General features: G+C 42.1%; 1 protein-coding gene across 5 annotated transcripts in view; it reads left to right on the plus strand.

Annotated features, from left to right (window-relative positions):
* The window catches only part of LOC133116733 (protein FAM135A-like), a 120,606-nt gene that overhangs the window by 83,362 nt on the left and 14,524 nt on the right, over nucleotides 1-22,720 (plus strand). For 4 of the 5 annotated variants that reach the window (XR_009705900.1, XM_061226637.1, XM_061226646.1 and 1 more), the window contains one exon: nucleotides 15,003-15,163. Coding sequence is in view for 3 of the 5 variants with exons in the window: in XM_061226637.1 (XP_061082621.1) it covers nucleotides 15,003-15,163 (161 nt within the window). In the remaining 2 variants the exon portion in view is untranslated. Of the gene's footprint in view, nucleotides 1-15,002; nucleotides 15,164-16,635; nucleotides 16,726-22,720 lie in introns of all 5 variants that reach the window. The other variant, XR_009705901.1, reaches the window with a different exon arrangement.

A 22,720-nucleotide genomic window follows, 5' to 3' on the forward strand; every position in this document is an offset into this window, starting at 1 on the left:
TATACAGCTTACAGGATATATATCATCTTTCAGTTTGCTGATCACATGCAAGTTACATATACCCCTTTAGCTCTTTCTGATTTACCTTTCCACCATGATGTTAAAATTCAAGGTACACCCCTCAAATACCCATCCTCTTTGGCCTTAGCCTTATCCTATAGCTCCCCCTTCTGGACGTTTAAAAGAAACTATTCCTAGAATATTATGTTTATCTAAACTCTAAAAACTTCTCTACATTTTTCTACCTTATATAGTACCTTAATGAAAAATAAAAGACATAAAAATAAAAGAAAACTTATAATGTATTACTTCTATGTATTACTTTTCCTACTTCTACAAGTAATATAGATTATAATTACCACTCAAGCTTGATTATAGTTGTTCTGCGTTGCTCTTTCGACATCAGTCCTGTTGCCACAACTCTTGGGCTAAGTCCGCACCGCGTACATCACTCTGTTCTCCATATCCAGATCCTGGAGTGGCGCGCAGAGGGAGCGCGCCACTCCAGCTTGACTACAGCTGTCCTGCGTTGCTCTCTCTTCAACAGCCCATAGATATCTTCAACAGCGAAATTCTAAGAGGGTTTTTTCTTTTCTCCTTCTTTCTTCTTCTTTTTTCTCTGCTTTTTAACGTCTTAAAGCTCACTCCTTATATATCCTTAACTTGTATAATAGTGTCCCTTTTTTGATAAGAAATGTCCCCAGTATACCGAGTGGGAAGACATTTATCTCTTATGCAACTTTTTTAACATATTCATCACTATTGTTTGTCTCACTGTCATTTTCTCATACCTCAAAAGAAATTTCCCCAATACTTTATCTCATGTGCCCCTCCGGTTGGGAATTTCCACCATCTCAATATACAAGTGGAAAAACACTAGCTTTTTTGTATTTTTTTAAGGAACCTATTCATCACTGGTGTCTGTTTCAATTTCATAGTCTCTCCTTGACTTCCTCCACACCTTGACCTCATGCAAGCCAGAAGTTAGTGCCTGCCACCATCTCAATACACTCTTCAGGTGCCCCTTTTTGTGGCGCCTTAAGGGATCTACAAAAGAAATCCAGCTAATAGCTGAGTTTAATTCATCATTTAACTCCTCCACTGTTAGTCCTTTGAATCTATCCGATAAATTATTTGTGCTATAATCAGGAAGGCCCTTAAAGCCTCTTAGAATTCTTTTGGTATTGACATCCCTTCCGTTTTCCTTATCTTTTTGCTTTAGCCAGGCATTGTGCCCCTCCCCTGTAGGGTTGGGGTATTCCCCGACTGCTCACTCAGCATGTTGAATCTCCTCCAAGGTTATGCTGGAACTCATTCTATGCATGGCCTCAGTCAGAACTTTAACCTTGCTCCTTAGAACCCTAAATCTAAGTCCCCCGATTTCAGACTCCTCCGCTGACAAGTAGGGCTGCTCATTATCTCTGAACCACATATTTTTCATCTTACGGGCATTCTTGCTACCACCTCAATGGCGTGTGCGAGGGGTTAACAATGCATTCCTTCCTAACCCATCCCTGTCAATCTCTCATCCGGGGGCCTAGGGCCGGGTCCTCGACACCCCCTTCAACCCCTCGCACTAAGCCAATCTTAGCCGTAAGTGCCTCTCAATTAACCCATACAGCTTTAATATCCAGGTATCAAACGGTAGGGAGTACCAAGTACTAACTGGGCTCCCATCTATCATCCTCCTCATTGTTTTTTATCATCAATCAAGCCCATGAGCGCACCTACCAATGGGAGAGTGTTCTGCCCTATCTCCTGCACATATGCCTATATGACGTAAGCTGAGGAGAGCACTCACCCCTCCCTTACATTTTTTCTGGTTATCTGTCACAAGAACAATTTATTCTTTTAAGCAGTCCTCTGACTATATGCATGAGAATACATATCTGGATATATAAATCCTAGGTTATATTATACTTTTCTTCCATAATCCCTCCTTTTATCATATAAATGATAACATGTTCAAAGAGAAAAATAATTTGTCTACTTTGCTCATCCTGATACATAGAATAACATAAGATAATCATACTGATTCATAAGATTATCATAGAATAACTAGGAATAACTATGGAAAATATTCTATATAATTTCCCTCTTTTGCGGCTTCTAAGCCACACACATAGCAAGCTTATCCAACAGTAATCTGCCTGTTTCGTGCCTCACTCCATCATTAGCCACCTCAGTTTAGACAGTTGCACATCCGCAGTGTGCTAATATAAAAACAAAAAATAAAATAACAAAACAATGATGCAACCAATTGTCCCAAAAGCCACTCCTCTACAGGAGCCTCGTATCCAAAGTCCTGTCCATTCCTGAGCGTTGTCTTCATGTTGAAGCAGACGCATTCCAGGCATCCCCGCATGCCTCCTCGCAGCGTGAAATGGGCAATGTCCCTCACTCCTCGGAACTTCACCCCTAACTGCATCTCGAGACCAGGAAGCTATCCCTTCCATCAAGGAGAGCCTGCCGATCCAGAAAGACCTTTCTCTTCGTATCGCCACCTCCTGTCCTCGTTTGGTACTTCTTCTTCAGGGGTATACCCCAAACCGTCTTTAAAGATAAAATAACACACAGATACAAACCCCTCCCCCACATAGTTCTCCCCGTTCGAGTGTTTTTACAGCTGCCGAGCGGGTATTTTGCTTCTCTTGATTATATATCTAGTCTGTTGTTTCCCTTCAAGGTCTTCGTAGATATAAGGAAATACATTCCTGTGCATTGTCACAATATCTTCTCTTTTTTTATTATAAGGATAGAACCTAACTGTGCCGATACATGGTAGGGGGTGACTAGTCCTTCTGACAATGGGTAATTTGGAATATCTGAATATACAGTTATTGTATTTTCTAAGATTTCAAATTTTTCTCTGTGATTTCCTAGGTTGATAATATTGATGCATTCAATCTTGTTCAAGACAAAGCACGAGCTGCAGAGACAACCTTATAGGCCCCTGGCCCCCTTCCTAGACTTCCCAGTTATCTCACAGTTTAGACAGGAATCTAGTGGGGGGTATTCGAGGTTGCAGGTGTTAAATAACCTCTTCTTATCTCCCAAGGCAAACAAAGTATTCACTATATGATTACGATACCCTCCTAATTCTATGGGATAACTGGGTGTATCTGTTTCGTTTGCCAACCCCTCCTTTAGGGCTGTTACTGGGGATTGTGATTCACTGGCTTCCACTTGTTCTTTTTCCATAATCCAATTCCCGTTTATATTCTGCAAGAGATCAGATACAATTTTTCTTTATTTTTTATTATTTCTTCATCCTACCTCTACCGGAATATATTATAAGTTTTTCCATGCGCCTTTGATTATCTATACTCCCTAGGAACTTAATTCTTTTATAAATTTACACTGTTTCGATTAGGCCTGGTGGACAATTTAGGGGATTATTATTATTATTACTTTTCTTATGGACACACACTACGAGATTTCCCTTTTCACTTTGAGAATGGTTATTTATTAACCAGCAGGATTTTTCCAATCAATCTTAAACGTCCAACGGATCAAGTTACATCTCTGTTGGATGTGTGGATTTATGTATTCGGTTTGCTGGTTTGGTGAAGGAGGCCATGCAACTGTTCTTACACGGGACACCTCTCTTTGGAGTTTAGTCTTGGATTTGTAACTTTAGTGTGGGGACTCCTGTGAACTATGCTGGAATAGTTTGAAGACTCTGTTGAATCCCCTTCTTTGTTTGGAGGCCCTAGGCCTCAGGTGACAGTTTTGATTTCTAAGTACACAAGAGATATAAATCATTCTCTGGGCTCCTGCCCCTACACTTTTGATTCACAAGTATCTGCATTTCCATGGACATACAACTGAGGGCTGTTATTATTTGTGACCCATCAAACACAAGCATGATCAGGTATATAATTTATATTATTTCTTAACACCTGCCTACTAGAAAAATTAGAATTTAGATAACCCACAGCCAATGCATGTTGTACTAATACCAGCCACTTAGTAAATTTGTAATTCCATATTTGTATTCATAAGGTGCCCGTTATTGACAAAAAATCAAATCTCATATTCAGCATTCAAATTATATTTGTCATCTTTGTCTGAAATCTTGCCCTTCCGCATTCCTAGTAACCAAATAAAACCATGTTTTGATTTTAGAACTCAATTAACAATTTTTACTCCTAATGAGTTTAATTACTGTTACTATGTTACCGAGATTCAAATCAAGAGCTCGGAGGAGGGAAATCACCATGGATAGAGCTAACGGTACTGCTTCACCGTTCTCCCGCACTCCCAGATTTCCTTCCCCTGATACATTCCCGGTTTGGCTCATGGTTTCATAGGAACTGTTCCAAGTTGCCATTATTCTTGAATGCTTGCTTCAGCTGTTTTTCTGGTGACTTGTGTCTTTGACTGTTCCAGGCTTTATACCTTATCTGTTTGGGTTTTGGGTAGCCATTTTGGTCAGTGATTTCTTGCCGGGGTCGTCTGGTCAAGATTTCAGCAAAAGTGCGATGATGCTCATGCTCTTGTTTTTGAGACTCGAGCCTGTGGTATGCATACTGTTGTCTATGACGCCTGCACCTTAAGCATACAAAAATGACATATAGTATTCCTATGATTAATATTCCAACCCCTATAACCCATACCCAGGGCCCAAACAGGGATTTAATAGTGTTCCATCCCCTGGACGTGATAGTGGAGGTGGTTTCTTTAAACGTATCTACTCCATTATTCACTCCTTGTTTAACTCCTGTCCAGATTGCTCTGATCACACCAGAGAACCCTCCTCTCCCTATAAAAATATGTTTACTTGCATTGCTATAAAGAGTTAACTTTCTCATCCACTTATATCCTTCGTATATTTGTCCTGCATTAATCATCTCCTTCCAAGTTTTCCATACCAGACGCAAGTCGTCTCGAAGGTCACAAGCTGGTTGTTGCCATATAAACTCTTTTCCTCTCCTACAAGTGTTATCTGGGGTTATGACCCTCATATTTTTAAGTAGGGCCCCAGAAGTCTGATTTACTAGATACACCCTTTTCCCAAATGTATCATTAAAATAAATTAGTTGAGGCTTAACTCCATGTTCTTGCTTCCCTGTGTAATTAGTTCTGAGCGGTGGCATAAAGTAGTCAGGGACATAATTTTTGAAATAGTCCTGGTTTTATACATTATTCCCTATATCTCCAGCATAGGCCTCCCACCAACCACTCATTAACGTATAATGAATCCATTCTGCCTTGTAATTTGTTTTAGGATTTTTTCCTTTCATAACTTTATTCCAGTACCAACTTATCCAATTTCTAAGTTGTTCTTCTACGGGCCTATATCTGAAGGTTACGTATTCATCGTCTTCCCATGTGCATGCCATTGTCATTACACCCTTTTTAACGTCGTTTTTAGAGATTGATTTTTCCCTTATATCTTTTTCTTCTTCCGTATTTACCGATATTGCATACTGCCTCATTTCTTCTATCATCTCCTTTTCTTTCTGAAGTATCTCCTCTACTAATTCTCGAGAAGGTATTACTGTCTTAATCAATAATGATGGCCTTGCTTGGATTGTATCGGCTGCCCAAATGCAATTTCGAAATTTACCTTGACTCCAATAGGCTAATGTACACAGTAAAGTTCTATTCTGATATACATATATATATTTGTCCACCCTAGTTCCTTTTGCATCATTATTGACTTATCTATTTTGGGATATTGTTGCGGGTCCCCTATATATAGACTAGTGAGTAGTGGTGTTGTGGGTCCCCATATTATTCCTCGTTGTTCTAATTGCGACCATCGAAGTCCAGTTTGACTCGGTAACCCTTTCCTTATAATCAAGGGGTATTTAAGCTCACATCTCCTTGCCCTTTGAGTATTTTTTGTTGGGACCTCTCGCTTTACTTTACGCCCCAATGAGTTTGGACAATATCGAGTTTGCTGCCTCTTGAACATTTCTGTTTCCCGTCTGTGGTGATACAGCTGACATCACATTCTATCATACTGGATTTCCAACCTCCGCGAGTTAAATAGTGACAGCATGTTTCGTTTTTCATTTTCTGACCGCAATTTTCAGTACTGTTTTCACTTCCTGGTGATGTCAGGTTGTATTCACACCAGATCACATTTATTTCCTTAGTAATGCATGTGTATTGGTAAGGGACTCTATATTTCATTACATAACTTCCTAATCCTATTACTGCTACAAAAAATATTAACCCTAGTATTGCTATCCTTTCCCGATCTTGTTCCTTCTTCAAAGACTCACTGCGTAGGATTTGTTGATTTTTCTTTTGGTTTCGGATTTTCATGTACTCTGTTAGCATTTCCTGATCGGAAAAACCCGCTGAAACACGACATTCTCGGCCTCCTTGTGCGTCGTTGCTGAGAAGCATCACTCGGTCCTCCATTGTTCGGGTTATCTCTCAGTGGTATTGGAGTAGCAAAATCGCTGACGTCCTTGTACTCTGGCTCGGTGTCTGGAACTACAGGTTCAGCTGCTTTTCCCGTAGCGTCTGCTTCTCCTCCCTCTTCGTCTGTAGACAGGGGTTCCACTGAGTGCCGAGCTGAAACAGAGTATATCTGTTTCCCCCCTTTGGTTAACCATCAGCAGCCAGGTGGGCCCGTAGTTATATGTCTGTTCAATAACATTTCTTAGTTGGTCGTCTCATTGTCTACCCATTATGGGCTGGGCGTATGTTGTCTTTTCCTGACCTTTGGAGGTCTCGTTTTTATCATAGGGGATTAATGCATGAGTGAGGCCTGCTGCTACAGCTGATCCCTCGAAAGTGAGTTCTCTGCACTCATTACAAGTTCCCCTTCTGCTGTTTCAAGGCAGTAACATCTTTTCCTAGGCTGCCCCCCCCTTCTCAGGCCCCTCTATCTCTCTGGCCATGAGGAAAATGGTATTTGTCGCAATGCTAATTCTGCATTGTCCACAGACCACTAATCTGTGCATCATCACTACTGGAGAATGCCCTGTCTGGGTTGTCATTCCCCATAGGGCGTCCCCTGGTAACCCCTCTATTTTTGGGGGTACTCTTGCCCCACCAGGTCCCTGATATCCTGGCCTTAACTCATTACATGAACACAGGATGCAACAGCCTGGCCCTTTAATATCTTCCTACATTGTGCCACTGAGGTTATTCCTCCCTTTTTCAATTTTACCGTATTTTTATCTAACACTTTCTCTACTATCCCATTTACTTGAGGATGATAGGGTGGGGAGAATATTCTTTCTATATTGTTTTTGATACACCATTTATTGATAAAGATATTCTTGAAATGAGCTCCATTGTCTGATCTGATTTCTTTGGGTTTTCCTATTGCTATTACTGTGCTTTCTAGCCTGGCTAGAATCTGTCTCCCCGTACCTTGCCGCAGAGGATGGATAAGGGTGTGCCCAGTGCACGAATCAACTATTATCAGTAAGTATCGGTGCCCCCCTGTGGATCGTACTACAGGACCAGCCACGTCCATGCAAATACTTCCCCAGGGTACTCCCGACCTTATAGTTAATCCAGCACTCCACAGGCCGTGTGGTGTATTAATCATCTGGCATTGTGAGCAATTCTTAACTACTCCCTTCACTACCTCTTTCAGCTTGGGTATATGTAACCTATTCAGGTTCTTAATTACATTAAAAGAGAAATGTCCATTCTCTTCATGTATTTTCCGAACCAATGCCTCTCCCTCTGTCGGAGGCATGACTTGTTTAGTCCCTACTATGGGCTATTCTTTATTAGGAAATATACTTCTATATGTGGGTCTGGCATATCACTGACAGCCATTTTCCCACCTAGTTATGAATTTATATTTATACTATTACTTTATTCGAATTTACTGTCCTATACAGTCTTCTAATATTGTAACTTATTCTAAATTATCTCGATTCCTTTCGAGTTCAAGTATTACGGTTTCACTACTTGGGTGCCTAGCACCTTTCTCATCAGTGCCAGTAATCGACTCGAGCCCCACGAGTAGGAATCTACTCGGGCAGTGCCTCACTAGGCTGTGAGCAGTTCTCAACTACTCGGGCCCCACGTTGGGCGCCAAAATTGTCGTGAGCCACGGACCCCTTGCCGAGCTCAGACCTCACGTTCCCACGAGCAGTACCTCACCATGAGGTGTCTCGGGGACGAACTCAAGTACTCCGAACATTCTGGAGCCCTGGTAAGTTCTACTGAACTTCCAGCCCAGTCTCGAAGTGAAGGGTGTGATGCAAATCTGGTATATGATGTCCTGTATTCAATGTATTCCTCTAAAAGAATCTTTATCACATATGATTATAGTAAGATATACTTTATTATAATCAATCAAAAGAATAGAGTTATACAGCTTACAGGATATATATCATCTTTCAGTTTGCTGATCACATGCAAGTTACATATACCCCTTTAGCTCTTTCTGATTTACCTTTCCACCATGATGTTAAAATTCAAGGTACACCCCTCAAATACCCATCCTCTTTGGCCTTAGCCTTATCCTATAGCTCCCCCTTCTGGACGTTTAAAAGAAACTATTCCTAGAATATTATGTTTATCTAAACTCTAAAAACTTCTCTACATTTTTCTACCTTATATAGTACCTTAATGAAAAATAAAAGACATAAAAATAAAAGAAAACTTATAATGTATTACTTCTATGTATTACTTTTCCTACTTCTACAAGTAATATAGATTATAATTACCACTCAAGCTTGATTATAGTTGTTCTGCGTTGCTCTTTCGACATCAGTCCTGTTGCCACAACTCTTGGGCTAAGTCCGCACCGCGTACATCACTCTGTTCTCCATATCCAGATCCTGGAGTGGCGCGCAGAGGGAGCGCGCCACTCCAGCTTGACTACAGCTGTCCTGCGTTGCTCTCTCTTCAACAGCCCATAGATATCTTCAACAGCGAAATTCTAAGAGGGTTTTTTCTTTTCTCCTTCTTTCTTCTTCTTTTTTCTCTGCTTTTTAACGTCTTAAAGCTCACTCCTTATATATCCTTAACTTGTATAATAATGTCCCTTTTTTTGATAAGAAATGTCCCCAGTATACCGAGTGGGAAGACATTTATCTCTTATGCAACGTTTTTAATGACCATATTCATCACTATTGTTTGTCTCACTGTCATTTTCTCATACCTCAAAAGAAATTTCCCCAATACTTTATCTCATGTGCCCCTCCGGTAGGGAATTTCCACCATCTCTATATACGAGTGGAAAATTTTTTTGAAGGAACCTATTCATCACTGGTGTCTGTTTCAATTTCATAGTCTCTCCTTGACTTCCTCCACACCTTGACCTCATGCAAGCCAGAAGTTAGTGCCTGCCACCATCTCAATACACTCTTCAGGTGCCCCTTTTTGTGGCGCCTTAAGGGATCTACAAAAGAAATCCAGCTAATAGCTGAGTGTAATTCATCATTTAACTCCTCCACTGTTAGTCCTTTGAATCTATCCGATAAATTATTTGTGCTATAATCAGGAAGGCCCTTAAAGCCTCTTAATATTCTTTTGGTATTGACATCCCTTCCGTTTTCCTTATCTTTTTGCTTTAGCCAGGCATTGTGCCCCTCCCCTGTAGGGTTGGGGTATTCCCCGACTGCTCGCTCAGCATGTTGAATCTCCTCCAAGGTTATGCTGGAACTCATTCTATGCATGGCCTCAGTCAGAACTTTAACCTTGCTCCTTAGAACCCTAAATCTAAGTCCCCCGACTTCTGACTCCTCCGCTGACAAGTAGGGCTGCTCATTATCTCTGAACCACATATTTTTCATCTTACGGGCGTTCTTGCTACCACCTCAATGGCGTGTGCGAGGGGTTAACAATGCATTCCTTCCTAACCTATCCCTGTCAATCTCTCATCAGGGGGCCTAGGGCCCGGTCCTCGACACAGCACTTGCTTTGCTAGCCAACTGCCCTGGTTTTATTCCCCATAAAAGATGACTCATAGCCAGCCCGTGGTTGACAATGCCTCCTTACAAAACTAGCTCTTCACCCACAAGCTTCTGTTTACAACTTGGCCCCAACCTGAACTGTCCCCTAACACTTCCCCCCTACAACCTCTCCAGACATAAAATGACCCACCTACATAACTAATAGCATTCATCCCCTACAGTGGCATATTTCTTTAGCCTACTTTTCTGTTATGGCTATGCATGTGCACTGTAAAAATAACAATTATAATAATAAAACAAGTTTCCATTTTTCATTAATCGTTTTTTATGGTTTGCAACCAAATGATTTTAACAAGCTCTTCATTTTCCTGATTTAGATCATAAGAAAATGAGTAGCCATCAACTACACTATGAGAGTGAAGTCATATGCTGATTAACCAGTCATGTTTATTTAGGATGAGAAAGCAACTCTAACACTCCCACCACCGGATACTAGTCAAGAGGTGTTCATGGCCATGCTATGTTGGAATGTGTCTGGCCCGCTATTCAGTAGAAAACTGGATGACAGAGGAGGCAAATTGAAAATGGGCTGCATGTTTTAGGACTACAAAGTGTTTCCAGTGCTGTGGTTTGATAACGACATACATAGGTATTACTGTAATAGTTACGGTATGTACTGTCTATGTACTATGATACTGTAGCCTAATGTAGCCATCTTCATCGCACTGCTGGCGATGGCTGAAACAAAGATTGCCTAATTGTTAATGTTTTTTTCAAAAGCCAGCCTTTTACAGTCATACTGCTGCCAGTAAAATCTTCATGAAATTATTTAAAGTAGTTTAGTAGCAAACTTTAGCTGATATTAATGTTTACCTATTTTATATCATTTGTGTTGCATTTTTGCAGATTACAACAAATATACACTTCCATCCATCCATCCATCCATTATCTTAAACCACTTATCCTGAACAGGGTTGCAGGGGGGCTGGAGCCTATCCCAGCATGCATTGGGCGAAAGGCAGGAATACACCCTGGACAGTCCATCGCAGGGCACACGCACCATTCACTCACGTACTCATACCCACAGGAAATGTAGACAATCAGCCTAACCTGCATGTCTTTGGACTGTGGGAGGAAACCCACATGAACACGGGGAGAACATGCACATTCCACACAGAGGCCAACCGGGATTCGAACCCAGGACCTCCTTGCTGTGAGGCGACAGTGCTACCCACTGCACCATCCTAATCTACACCTATGTTTATTTAAAGAACTTGCCTTGCGCTAACCTTGATGAAATAATAAAATAAATGTGACACAACAGTGCGCAGATCTGATCAATAGAAGAATCAACTATAGGTTAGAATCGACAAGAAGTGAGATCTGTGCTTGAGGCAGCCCTCTGCTCAATCAATCAGAGAACAAAACTGGGAATGGGTCAACCCTTTGAAAGCATTTTGGGCCCCCTGGTAGATGAATGCACTGGCCCCTTGCCTCACAACCACAACATTAAAACCTACAAAGATTCTTAAAACCCTACTCTCATTCCTTTAAAGCTCCATAATTCCAACTCTTACTCTTGCGATCATATGAGCACATTTATTTATTTTGATGGGCATAGCAACCAGCAATATGGGTATTAATAAGTAGTCTAACAAAAAAGTCTTAAAAGAAATCACTTTCCCAACATTAATATAAAAATTAACCAAGTTAATTCCTCTGAATTATTGCAAGATAACAGTCGTCACCAAATGTTTGGGGTAGCTCGCCTGCTTTACAGAGAAAGAAATCGAATGTGTTTTCTTGCATGCTGTCAACAAAATTATAAACATGGCACGATGAAAAATAGGCTACTTATCATTTTGATATCGATTTATCTTTTTAACTGAAACGGAGAAACATTAGATATAAACTTTGGTTTTCCGTGAACTCCAGCCGATGGCCAGATGACATGCAGACAAAGCTAGCTAGGTGACATGACACCCAGTCAGCTCTATGAAGACAATATTTGGGATATAAAAACGAATTGGGTATCTAATATCAGCAACAGCAAGTTAAAAGAATAAAAGCACACGGTGAGTACAATGGCTTCTTGCAGTTTTACTCTGTTTACATCTGGCAGTCAAATGTTTCAGAAGCATTTCTATTTGCAACCAGGGCTATAGCCTAGTGTGCAACCAATTTTGCTGCTATCAATATGACATCCAAGCAGATTATGATTATCTAACACAATATGAAATGCATATTTGTGATCTATATGAACAAGTTAGCAAACGTTAGCAACAGCAAGTAAAAAAATAGCTAGCTAGTTAATATTTTACAATACATTTCCTGGTGTCCTAGCTACCTGTATCAGAAAAAAATAATAATTTTGGTTTGATTTAATGAGTCAACAGAGATTTTGATGTTACAGACCATGTCAGGGCAAAACCACTGTGTGATTACTTCAGGAGCTGACAGAATACAAGATGCATTGCTTTCAATATTCTAGAAGGACCTTTTAACTTAACCAATAACATATTTAAATTAAGAATAATTTCAGTAGCTCTGACAGAATTATATATGCAACCAAAATAAATGGTCAAATCTCTGAGGGCCCCTGTCTGCTCGGGGGCCTTGAAATCACCGGCACCAAGGGGCATGGGTTCACGACTGCTCTGGAGTAGAGTGCTCACAATTGCCACGTGGTGGTGGTTGTGGAAAAAGCAGACAACGGATTATGGGTAATCTTGCTAGAAATGACTGCTCAGCCTGTTATCGGGCAAAAGAAACCCAATAGAAGTCAACTAGGAATTTTTTTAAAGGTGCTATTTAAATTGCCATCATAATGATTATACATCAAGAGGCATGACAAGTTATATTTTCCCAGCCAAAAAAGTGCAAAAGGTATTTCCCTTAAAAAACCTAGGTATTTCCCAGCCAGCGGCATTCTTGCCGCAGAAGCAAACTGCCAAATGAAATATGAAACCACTGCAGACTATGAATAAATACAAAATAAATTTAAAATAGGTTGCAAAAAATAACATTTTAAAATAAGAACAAATATAAGAGACTGAGGTCCATATAATAAATAATAAGAAAACATTGAAAGATAAAAAAATAAAAATAAAAAAAATTAACTCTTTTAAGACTCATTGCTAGCTTTTTTGCTAAGCATCAGCTTATTTAGCCTAAATTAACTTATATTGATTATGACGATGTCACCTCCATGGCCTTGCCTTTACAACAGATGTAATGGAAGTGCATGTTACAAATTATAATGACACTAAAATAAACGTTTTATCATTAATAATAAAAATCATTTATTAAAATTTGTAATTTTGATTTCCCTTCCTCTGTCATTCAGTTAGTTACTGAATAGACACATTCGCACTTTGACTATCAACCTCTCATTATTTATTGTCTGGCGGTGTCGAAATTGCACCTTCAACGTCACACTTCAATTTCATTTTTTACTCTCCTAGTAACATCAATTCAAAAAGAGATGCTCAATGTGTGATAGCCACATAAATGTAAATAATTGAAAGAAAGAAATGTCATTTAAATGTGGGTTAAGAAAATATGTACTGCCTGTCAAGTGTATTTGCACATTTTATTCCACTTATTTGTATGGTATGGTAGTGGGTCAAATATAGCACCTTACATGCTAATTCATATAATCTACTAGCCCTTTAAGGGTTGGTCTCTCAAGAATAAGGGGAGTATGGGAAATCAGGTGATTGGTCTTTTGAAATGTCAAGTTGTGGCAAGCTAGAGAAACAAAAGGGGAATCTAGACAGCCAAATGAAAAGTATTAACCAAAGGAATCTTATTAAAATCAGAATGTTTTTTTTGGATGATGTATATATTTGTTTTTGAAGTTGCACATCTAAGGAATGTTCGGCGAAGGAAAATATTATCTTTTACCGCAGGGTGAAGCCGTGCATCTATCTTTTAAGCACTCCTTTTTGTGCAATGCATTTGATTTTGGTGGATGAAGAAAAAATTATTGGGTTTTGGATTTGGGACTTGTTGTTTTTTCTTACATTATAAAATTAGCATTTCCTTTTGGATTGATTTTCCACACATTATGGACAATGACATACGTACATAGACGGCCAACAAACTTTAAATAAAACAAAAGTGAGCATTATCGATAATTGCTTTTTGTTTGATTATTATTGATTGCATAAACCCTAAGGAAAGCTTTATTTTGGTATGATCTTCATTTTTTGTTTGATTCTGTTGAAATGTCTTTCCTTTTTTCTTGGTTGCCTCAGAGCAGTAAATTATAACATTTTCCATCTGAAACATTATTCTTTCCATCATATTGGTTTGAATTTGTCATAAATGAATTGCAGTTGTTCTAGTTAGTTATAGTTATTTGACTTCTCATCAAGTTGGCAATGTTATATCACAAAAGTTTTGTCATTTATATAATGTATTCAAAGCTGTTAAATTTTACACCAGATATTTAGATTTTACATTTTAGTAATTTAGCAGACGCTTTTAATCCATCTGATTTACAAGTGCACAGGTTCTTCAACAAGTTAAAAACATCAAATCTATAAATGGCAAAACACGCATGAAGAGCAGTTGTAGTTGGAATATTTCACTTCTAGCTTCAAACCTGTTGAATCAACATTTTTGCAACTTGAATCAGACATTTTTTGTTTTTCTTTTTATGTTAACTTTCATTTGCCATTAAGATTTTTGTTGAATATGATCTCTCAATCCGAAATTCTTACCAGAATGTTGGAGTGTGATTCCGAACACAAAATAAACCACTACAAAAATTTTACTTAATTTATTTGATGGCTCAATTTTAGGCTCAAGCAATGTACTACTTACAATTTACAAAGTTAATACAACTGCATGGGTTTTGATTTGACAAAAGGACAAGGACAGGGCAGCCTGTAGCGTAGTGTACATGTCTGGAACCTGCAAGGTCGCTGATTCGATCCCCAGTGTAGCCACAGTAAGATCCGCACAGCCGTTCGGCCCTTGAGCAAGGCCCTTAATGCTGCATAGTGCTAGTATTCTTCCATAATGCAAAAATCTTTCATTATAGTTCCTAAAAGAGATGCAGTGATAAAATTATTTTCTCTTTTTGTAACATTCTCTATAACAGGAAATAAAAGATTCTGGGTTTTCTTGTTTATTTTTCTTGGTCAGCTTTGTCCAGGCCAAAGAGGACTTGAAGCAACTGAAGTTACCAGGTTTTCTGTACAGTGAGGTACCTGACCTAGCCTCCAGCATCCCCTACTTCAGCTTGGAGATGGAGGAGAGATCAGAGGAGGGCATTCATCTCATTGTTTGTGTCCATGGCCTAGACGGTGAGCAAACAATTTTGGGGGGATACATTTTATAATAGCTACTTGCTCAGCGGTGTCTTCCTGACGCAATGCCAAGATTGTACAGATGTGCTGTGTACGGTTTTGCATTATACCAGTAAAATTCAACCATACCACTTAAATCGTATGGTGCATATTGCAAAATTAAATTCATTATCAAAGTATGAAAACGCATTTGACATTGCTATCTTTATTGTGAGCTACATGTGAAGCATACAGTGAACACAGTGTATTAAAAAAATACAGTGTACCTTACCTTTTACATTTTTAAGGGTAAATAAGGGCACAGATAGAACAAACCCTTGAACCACCCCAAGCCCAATCCCACCAAGCAAACCTTTAAGCATGGAAGGGAAAATTGATGTAGTGGATGTGCCTAATGACCTGTGAGTGTGTGTCTCTGTGGACACCTCGTGACCTGTGAATGAGAGAAAGATGTGTAGCAAGTGTAGCTCTGTATCCTCATGGAGGAGGAGAAGTTTGTTAGATATGATGGCCGCAGTAGATCACACTGACCTTATTGAAAAGCAGGGTGCTCGAAGTGAAATATGGCGGTTCCTTACCTACAAAGTCAGTGATGAACGAAATTATTACTGCCCCCTGCAATGAATGCTTGAAAGTTTGTATCGCCAAGGGAGATAACCAACCAATGTCCAACCTCATGCTTGACACAGTGTTTCATTTAACTAGTGGAATTGTGATGCACAGGCTTACACCACTGTAATCATATGGTTAATACTGGTGTTTTGTCATTACAATTTTAAAATAAAAGTGCCTAAACTTTTTACCCCTAGATTCTGTGGTGATTATTATCCATAACGTTACTCCAGTGACACTGAAGGGGATAGTCTTAGGCCTATATCTAGCACATCTATAAAGATTCCTACGTCTAATAGTATAACCTACATACAGTGGGCTCTAGAATTATTGGCGCCCTTAATAAATCTTCACAAAAAGTGCTGTAAACTAAAAATAAAATAGTGAATAGTAATAGTGCATACACAGCCACCTAGTGGTTGGACAAAAACCTATTTAAGATATTTTTACCACATTGTTTTTCTTTGACAAATGTTAGGCTATATAACCTCAAACAATTTCATAGATTCCCCATCAGACTAATTTAGAGTCAATATAGGAGGTAAGTTCATCTTGCTATTTAGTTCTTGCACAGTCCACAGCTGTGGTTCACAAGGGTCCCCCTGTTTTAACCTTACGTAGTTAAATACATTGCATAACTAACGTTACATAGCTAAGTAAAATGTTGTAAAGTTAGCAGCTAACGTTAGCTAGCTGCAACAGACAATGCTAATGATGCCTCATTCTGTCTTTGTACGTAACATTAATTAACTTAGTGCCTCACAATTTACACTCTTATTAACTCGTTTTTCTGAATTCCTAGTTGGAAAGTGCAATAGAACCTCACTCAAAGTCTAAATTCCTACTTGTGAACTCAGGGCAAATCCATCTACCCTGACTTCACACAACAATGACAGCATCCATGGAGGCACAAAAACATCGTAAATAGTGAACAACTAAACTAAAAGGCAAGTATTTGTTCCTGCAAACATACTGTCATATAGTAAAGCCTGTTCTGCGTGTGAATTGATGTGATGCTGCCAGTGTTATTAGTTAGCTGCCATTTAATGACTTACCTACCAATGTAGCTAGACCGGAGCACAGTTAACGAGTGGTGTAATTTCTGCCGTTGGGTCAGTGCAGAATACAAACAGTTCATGTGGTTATACACTTGCCACATAAATACCACCAGTTTTTCATGGTCTGCCATGTTTTTTGTTTATGTTTGCCATTGTGCACCTGGAACACAGAAGTTGGACATTTCAACTGGGTAATTCTGCCCTCCAATGGTTGAGTATGCTTGAATCGTGGAAGGCTGGACAGCCCACACACAGTTTGGCGGTGGGTCAGTGATGGTCTGGGAAGGCATATCCTTAGATGGTCGCACAGACCTCCATGTCATAGCCAACGGTACCCTGACTGATGTTAGGTACCGGGATGAAATCCCCAGACTGTTTGTCAGACCTTATGCTGGTGCAGTGGGCCCTGGGTTCTTCCTGGTGCAGGACAATGCCCAGCCTCATGTGGCCAGAGTGTGTAGGCAGTTCCTGGATGAGGAAGGCATTGATGCCATTGACTGGCCCTCATGTTCCCCTGACCTAAATCCAATTGAGCACCTATGGGACATTATGTATTGGTGCATCTGATGCCGCCAAGTACCGACTGTCCAGGAGCTCACTGATGCCCTGTTCCAGGTCTGGGAGGAGATCCCTTAGGACACCATCCACCAACTCAACAGGAGAATGCCCAGACGTTGTTGGGAGTGTGTACAGGCACACGGGGGCTATACACACTACTGAGTCACATTATGAGTTACCGTGATAAAATTCACACAAGTTGGATCAGCCTGCGATTTAAATTTTTCACTTAGATTTTCGGTGTGATTTTGAATCCAGCCATCAATGGGTTGATGATTTTGGTTTCCTTTGACCGTTGTTACATCATTTTGTTCTCAACAAATTACACAATGTACATCAGTAAAGATTTTCAACTTGAATAAATTGTTCAAAAAGATCTGATGTGTCCCTTAAGTGTTCCCTTCATTTTTTTGAGCAGTGTACTTTGTGCAAACACCCCTGGCAAAGATGACAGCCGCAAGTATTTTCCTATGAGAACATATTTGGAGGGATTTTTGACCAATCCTCCATGCTGATTTTTTCACTATCATTCATATCCTTGGGACTCTTCAGTTCAGACCATGGGATTTAATATTTAAATATGGTTGAGGGGTTTCTGTGTCCCGGTGATCCTGGGAGCTAGGTTGTCGGGGGCACTGTTAGCCCAAGGCAAATTGGTCCCGGGGGAGGGGCTAGACTAAGAGCGATTCAAAGACTCCATGATACGGCCACACAATGACCCAGTTACCTCGCCCGGAAAAGGGAAACCGGGGCCCCCTGCTGGAGCCAGACCCAGGCGGGGAGCTCGTCGGCGAGCGTCTGGTGGCCGGGCCTTATCCCATGGGGCCCGGCCAGGCACAGCCCAAACTGGTCACGTGGGGTTGCCGCCCTGTGGGCTCACCACCTGCAGGGCTCGGCATTGGAGTCGGGTGCTTTGCACAACAGGCAGTAGGCAAAGGCGGGGATCCGGGCGTGCTGATCCTCAGCGTCGCAGACTGGTTCTGGGGACGTGGAACGTCACCTCTCTGGTGGGGAAGGAACCGGAGCTAGTGCGGGAGGCGGAGCGGTACCAACTAGATATAGTTGGGCTCACCTCCACGCACAGAACCAAACTCCTGGAGAGGGGCTGGACTCTGTTCTTTTCTTGGAGTTCCACCCGGGGAATGAGAGGGTCGCCTCTCTGCGACTACGTGTCGCTGGGGGGAAAGCTCCAGCCTTCTTGGAGTCACTGGGCGGCATCCTGGAAAGGGTGCCACCCGGAGACCTCTTAGTTCTGCTGGGCGACTTCAACGCTCATGTGGGCAATGACGGAGAAACCTGGAGGGGGGTGATTGGGAGGAATGGCCTGCCTGATCTGAACCCAAGGTATTTTGTTATTGGACTTCTGTGCTGGTCATGGATTGTCAATAACAAACACCATGTCCAAGCATAGGGTAGCTCATAAGTGTACTTGGTACCAGAGCACCTTAGGCTAAAGATCGATGATCGACTTTGTGGTCGTATCATCAGACCTGCGGCCGTATGTCTTGGACATGTCTCGGGTGAAGAGAGGAGCAAAGCTGTCAACTGAACACCACCTGGTGGTGAGTTGGATCAAGTGGCCAGGGAGGCTGCCGGACAGACCCGGTAAACCCAAACGTGTAGTGAGGGTGAACTGGGACCGTCTGGCGGAGGCCCCTGTTCGCGAGGTCTTCAACTCCCACCTCCGGAGGAACTTCTCACGCATCCCGGGGGAAGCTGGGGACATGGAGTCCGAGTGGGCTATGTTCAAAGCCTCCATTGCAGAGGCGGCAAGCAGGAGCTGTGGCCAGAAGGTCATCAGTGCCTGTCGGGGCGGCAACCCAAGAACCCGCTGGTGGACACCAGCGGTGAGGGAGGCCATCAAGCTGAAGAAGGAGGCCTTTTGGGCTTGACTGGCTCGGGGGTCCCCTGAAGCAGCAGACAGGTACCGGGTGGCCAGAAGGGCTGCGGCTTCGGCAGTCGCCGAAGCAAAAACCCGGGTATGGGAGGAGTTCGGGGAGGCTATGGAGAAGGACTTTCGGTTGGCCTTGAGGAAGTTCTGGCAAACCATCCAACGACTCAGAAAGGGAAAGCAGGGTTTGTCTCAGGCTGTTTTCAGCAGGGGAGGAGAACTGCTGACCTGGACTGGGGATATTGTCGGGCGGTGTAAAGAGAACTTCGAGGAGCTCCTGAACCCGAACAACACGTCCTCTGTGGAAGAGGCAGAGCCAGAAGACTCAGGGGAATCTGCACCTATATCCCTGGCGGAAGTTGCTGAGGTAGTCAAAAAGCTCCTCAGTGGCAAGTCGCCAGGTGTAGATGAGATTCGCCCTGAGATGCTGAAGGCTCTGGACATTGTTGGGCTGTCTTGGCTGACATGCCTCTTCAGTGTCGCGTGGAGGTCGGGGACAGTACCTGCAGAGTGGCAGACCGGGGTGGTGGTCCCCATTTTCAAGAAGGGGGACCGGAGGGTGTGCTCCAATTATCGGGGTATCATACTCCTCAGCCTCCCTGGGAAAGCTTACTCTAGGGTGCTGGAAAGGAGGCTCCGACTGACGGTCGAACCTCGGATTCAGGAGGAGCAATGTGGCTTCCGTCCTGGTCGTGGAACAGTGGACCAGCTCTTTACCTTGGCAGGGTTGCTGGCGGGGTCATGGGAGTTTGCCCATCCAGTCCACATGTGCTTTGTGGACTTGGAGAAGCTTTTCGACCGTGTCCCCCGGGGAACCCTGTGGGGTGTACTGCGGGAGTATGGGCTACCGGGGCCGTTGTTACGAGCCATCCGGTCCCTGTATAACCAAAGTGAGAGCTGTGTCCGCATTCTCGGCACAAAGTCAAGCACGTTTCCTGTGGGTGTTGGACTCCGCCAAGGTTACCCCTTGTCAACGGTCCTGTTTGTGGTATTCATGGACAGGATCTCAAGGAGCAGCCGAGGTGAGGAGAGTGTCCGGTTTGGTGACCTCAGAATCGCATCTCTGCTTTTTGCGGATGATGTGGTTCTGCTGGCTTCATCGGACCGTGACCTTCAGCACGCACTGGAGCGGTTTGCAGCTGAGTGTGAAGCGGCCGGGCTGAGAGTCAGCACCTCCAAGTCCTAGGCCATGGTTCTCTGCCGGAAAACGGTGGATTGCTCCCTCCGGTTTGGGAATGAGTCTTTGCCCCAAGTGAAGGAGTTCAAGTATCTCGGGGTCTTGTTCACGAGTGAGGGTAGAAGGGAGCGTGAGATCGACAGGCGGATCTGTGCATCGTCAGCAGTAATGCGGGCGTTGCACCGGACCGTCATGGTGAAGAGGGAGCTGAGCCTGAAGGCGAAGCTCTCGATTTACTGGTCGATCTACGTCCCAACCCTCACCTATGGTCACGAGCTTTGGGTAGTGACCGAAAGAACGAGATCGCGTTTACAAGCGGCCAAAATGGGCTTTCTCCGTAGGGTGGCCGGGCTCAGCCTTAGAGATAGGGTGAGGAGCTCGGACATCTGGAGGGAGCTCAGAGTAGAGCCGCTGCTCCTTCGCGTTGAAAGGAGCCAATTGAGGTGGTTCGGGCATCTGATCAGGATGCCTCCCGGGCGCCTCCCTTTGGAGGTTTTCCGGGCTCGTCCAAGTGGGCGGAGACCTCGAGGGAGACCCAGAGCCCGCTGGAGAGATTATATATCTCTCCTGGCCTGGGAATGCCTCGGGATCCCCCAGGAGGAGCTAGAATGCATTGCTGGGGAGAGGGACGCCTGGAATACCCGGCTTTGCCTACTGCCACCGCGACCCGACTCCGGATAAGAGGGTGATGATGGATGGATAGATGGATGGACTAAGATGGCCATTGCAGAACATGGTCGTTGTTTTTATGTAACCATTTCTGTCTGGATTTTGATGTCTGCTTGGAGTCATTGTCCTGCTGGACAATCTACCTATGACCAAGACTGTGATTCCTAGCAGAGACAACCAGATTTTCTTCCAAGATATCCCCGCTACTTTATTGAATTCATTTCTGCCATTGATCTTAAATGGTGCCCCTAGACCACTGGCAGCAAAATGTCTCCAAAACATGAATGACCCATCACCATATTTGACCATAGGTAAGACAGGAGGCTTCTCATTGTATGCGTTCCATTTTGCTGCCAAACATGTTGATTTCAATGAGGTTTGGCAAACTGGGCAGTGTTCATGCCAACATTCCAAAGGGTTTGCTGTTATAGAAGTGCCATTCAATGTTTAGGGTTATTTATTTTTATTTTTTTACTTTTCTTTAAGACACAACCAATCTCTGCAATTCTTAAACCTTGGGTTACTTATCGCCTCCCTCACCATCTTCCTTACTATCCGTGGGGTCCCTTTCCCTTTCCTGGCAAGGTTGCAAACATTTCATCTGTTTATGCCTTTTTATTATTGCCCTTAATGCATGTTTAACCATTTATGTATTTTTCTGTACCCATTAACCGACTTTACCATCTGTGTCTTCTGAATTGACAGTTCTTTGGCACAAATGTTATTGTGAAATGGTAAATGTGGTAAATGGTTGGAATTTTTATAGTGCCTTCATCCAAATTGCTGTACAACTGATGCTTCTCATTTACAAATTCATACACACACTCACACAACAACGCGATTGGCTGCCATGCAAGGCACCAACCAGCGCGTAGCAATTGGGGGTTTGTTTGTTAGGGGTGCCAATAATTTTGGCACCTGTGGTTTTCAGAATTTTTTTTATTACTAAATATAAATCATTGAAACATAAGAGTAAATGTATTGAAATAAAAGTATATAGTTTTCTTGTATGTTTGAACAGAAGTTATGCAGCTTTTTTCTCCATTTTACACCCATGTGTAATGAGAAGAAGGGCATAACGCAATTTGAGCAATGTTTTAATTTGAATTATGCCACAGTCGTTAAAATGATAGCTACAGTAGGACTCTGGCACAAATTTTGGATAAACTGCATATATAAACTATTTGACTGTATTTGATTAAAGCGCAGTTTTGCAACAATTTCTCTCCGCATAATACATGTGATATGTAAATGTTATCAACATGAACAAATATGAAGACATAATTACCCTTTGTTTTAAACATGCAATAATGATTACACCTACCATTATCTACTGGTTACTTCCAACATCACTGAGCAGTCTTACGGTGGTTTTGTGTTTCATTTGGTTTTGTGTTTCAACCACCACCAGGTGGCAAATGTGAGCACTCTCTTGAATATCACTCTTGTCAAAACACTTAAAAACTTATGCGCAGTCAATACCCAATTCAGTAAGCTATCTATGTCCAACAGTATCTATGACACATGATGGAAAATGCAAAGCCAGAATGACGGCAGTTGATCTGGGGATAAATGCTGTATTGATAAAA

Source organism: Conger conger, chromosome 2 (genome assembly GCF_963514075.1).
Source record: "Conger conger chromosome 2, fConCon1.1, whole genome shotgun sequence".
Classification (NCBI taxonomy): domain Eukaryota; kingdom Metazoa; phylum Chordata; class Actinopteri; order Anguilliformes; family Congridae; genus Conger; species Conger conger.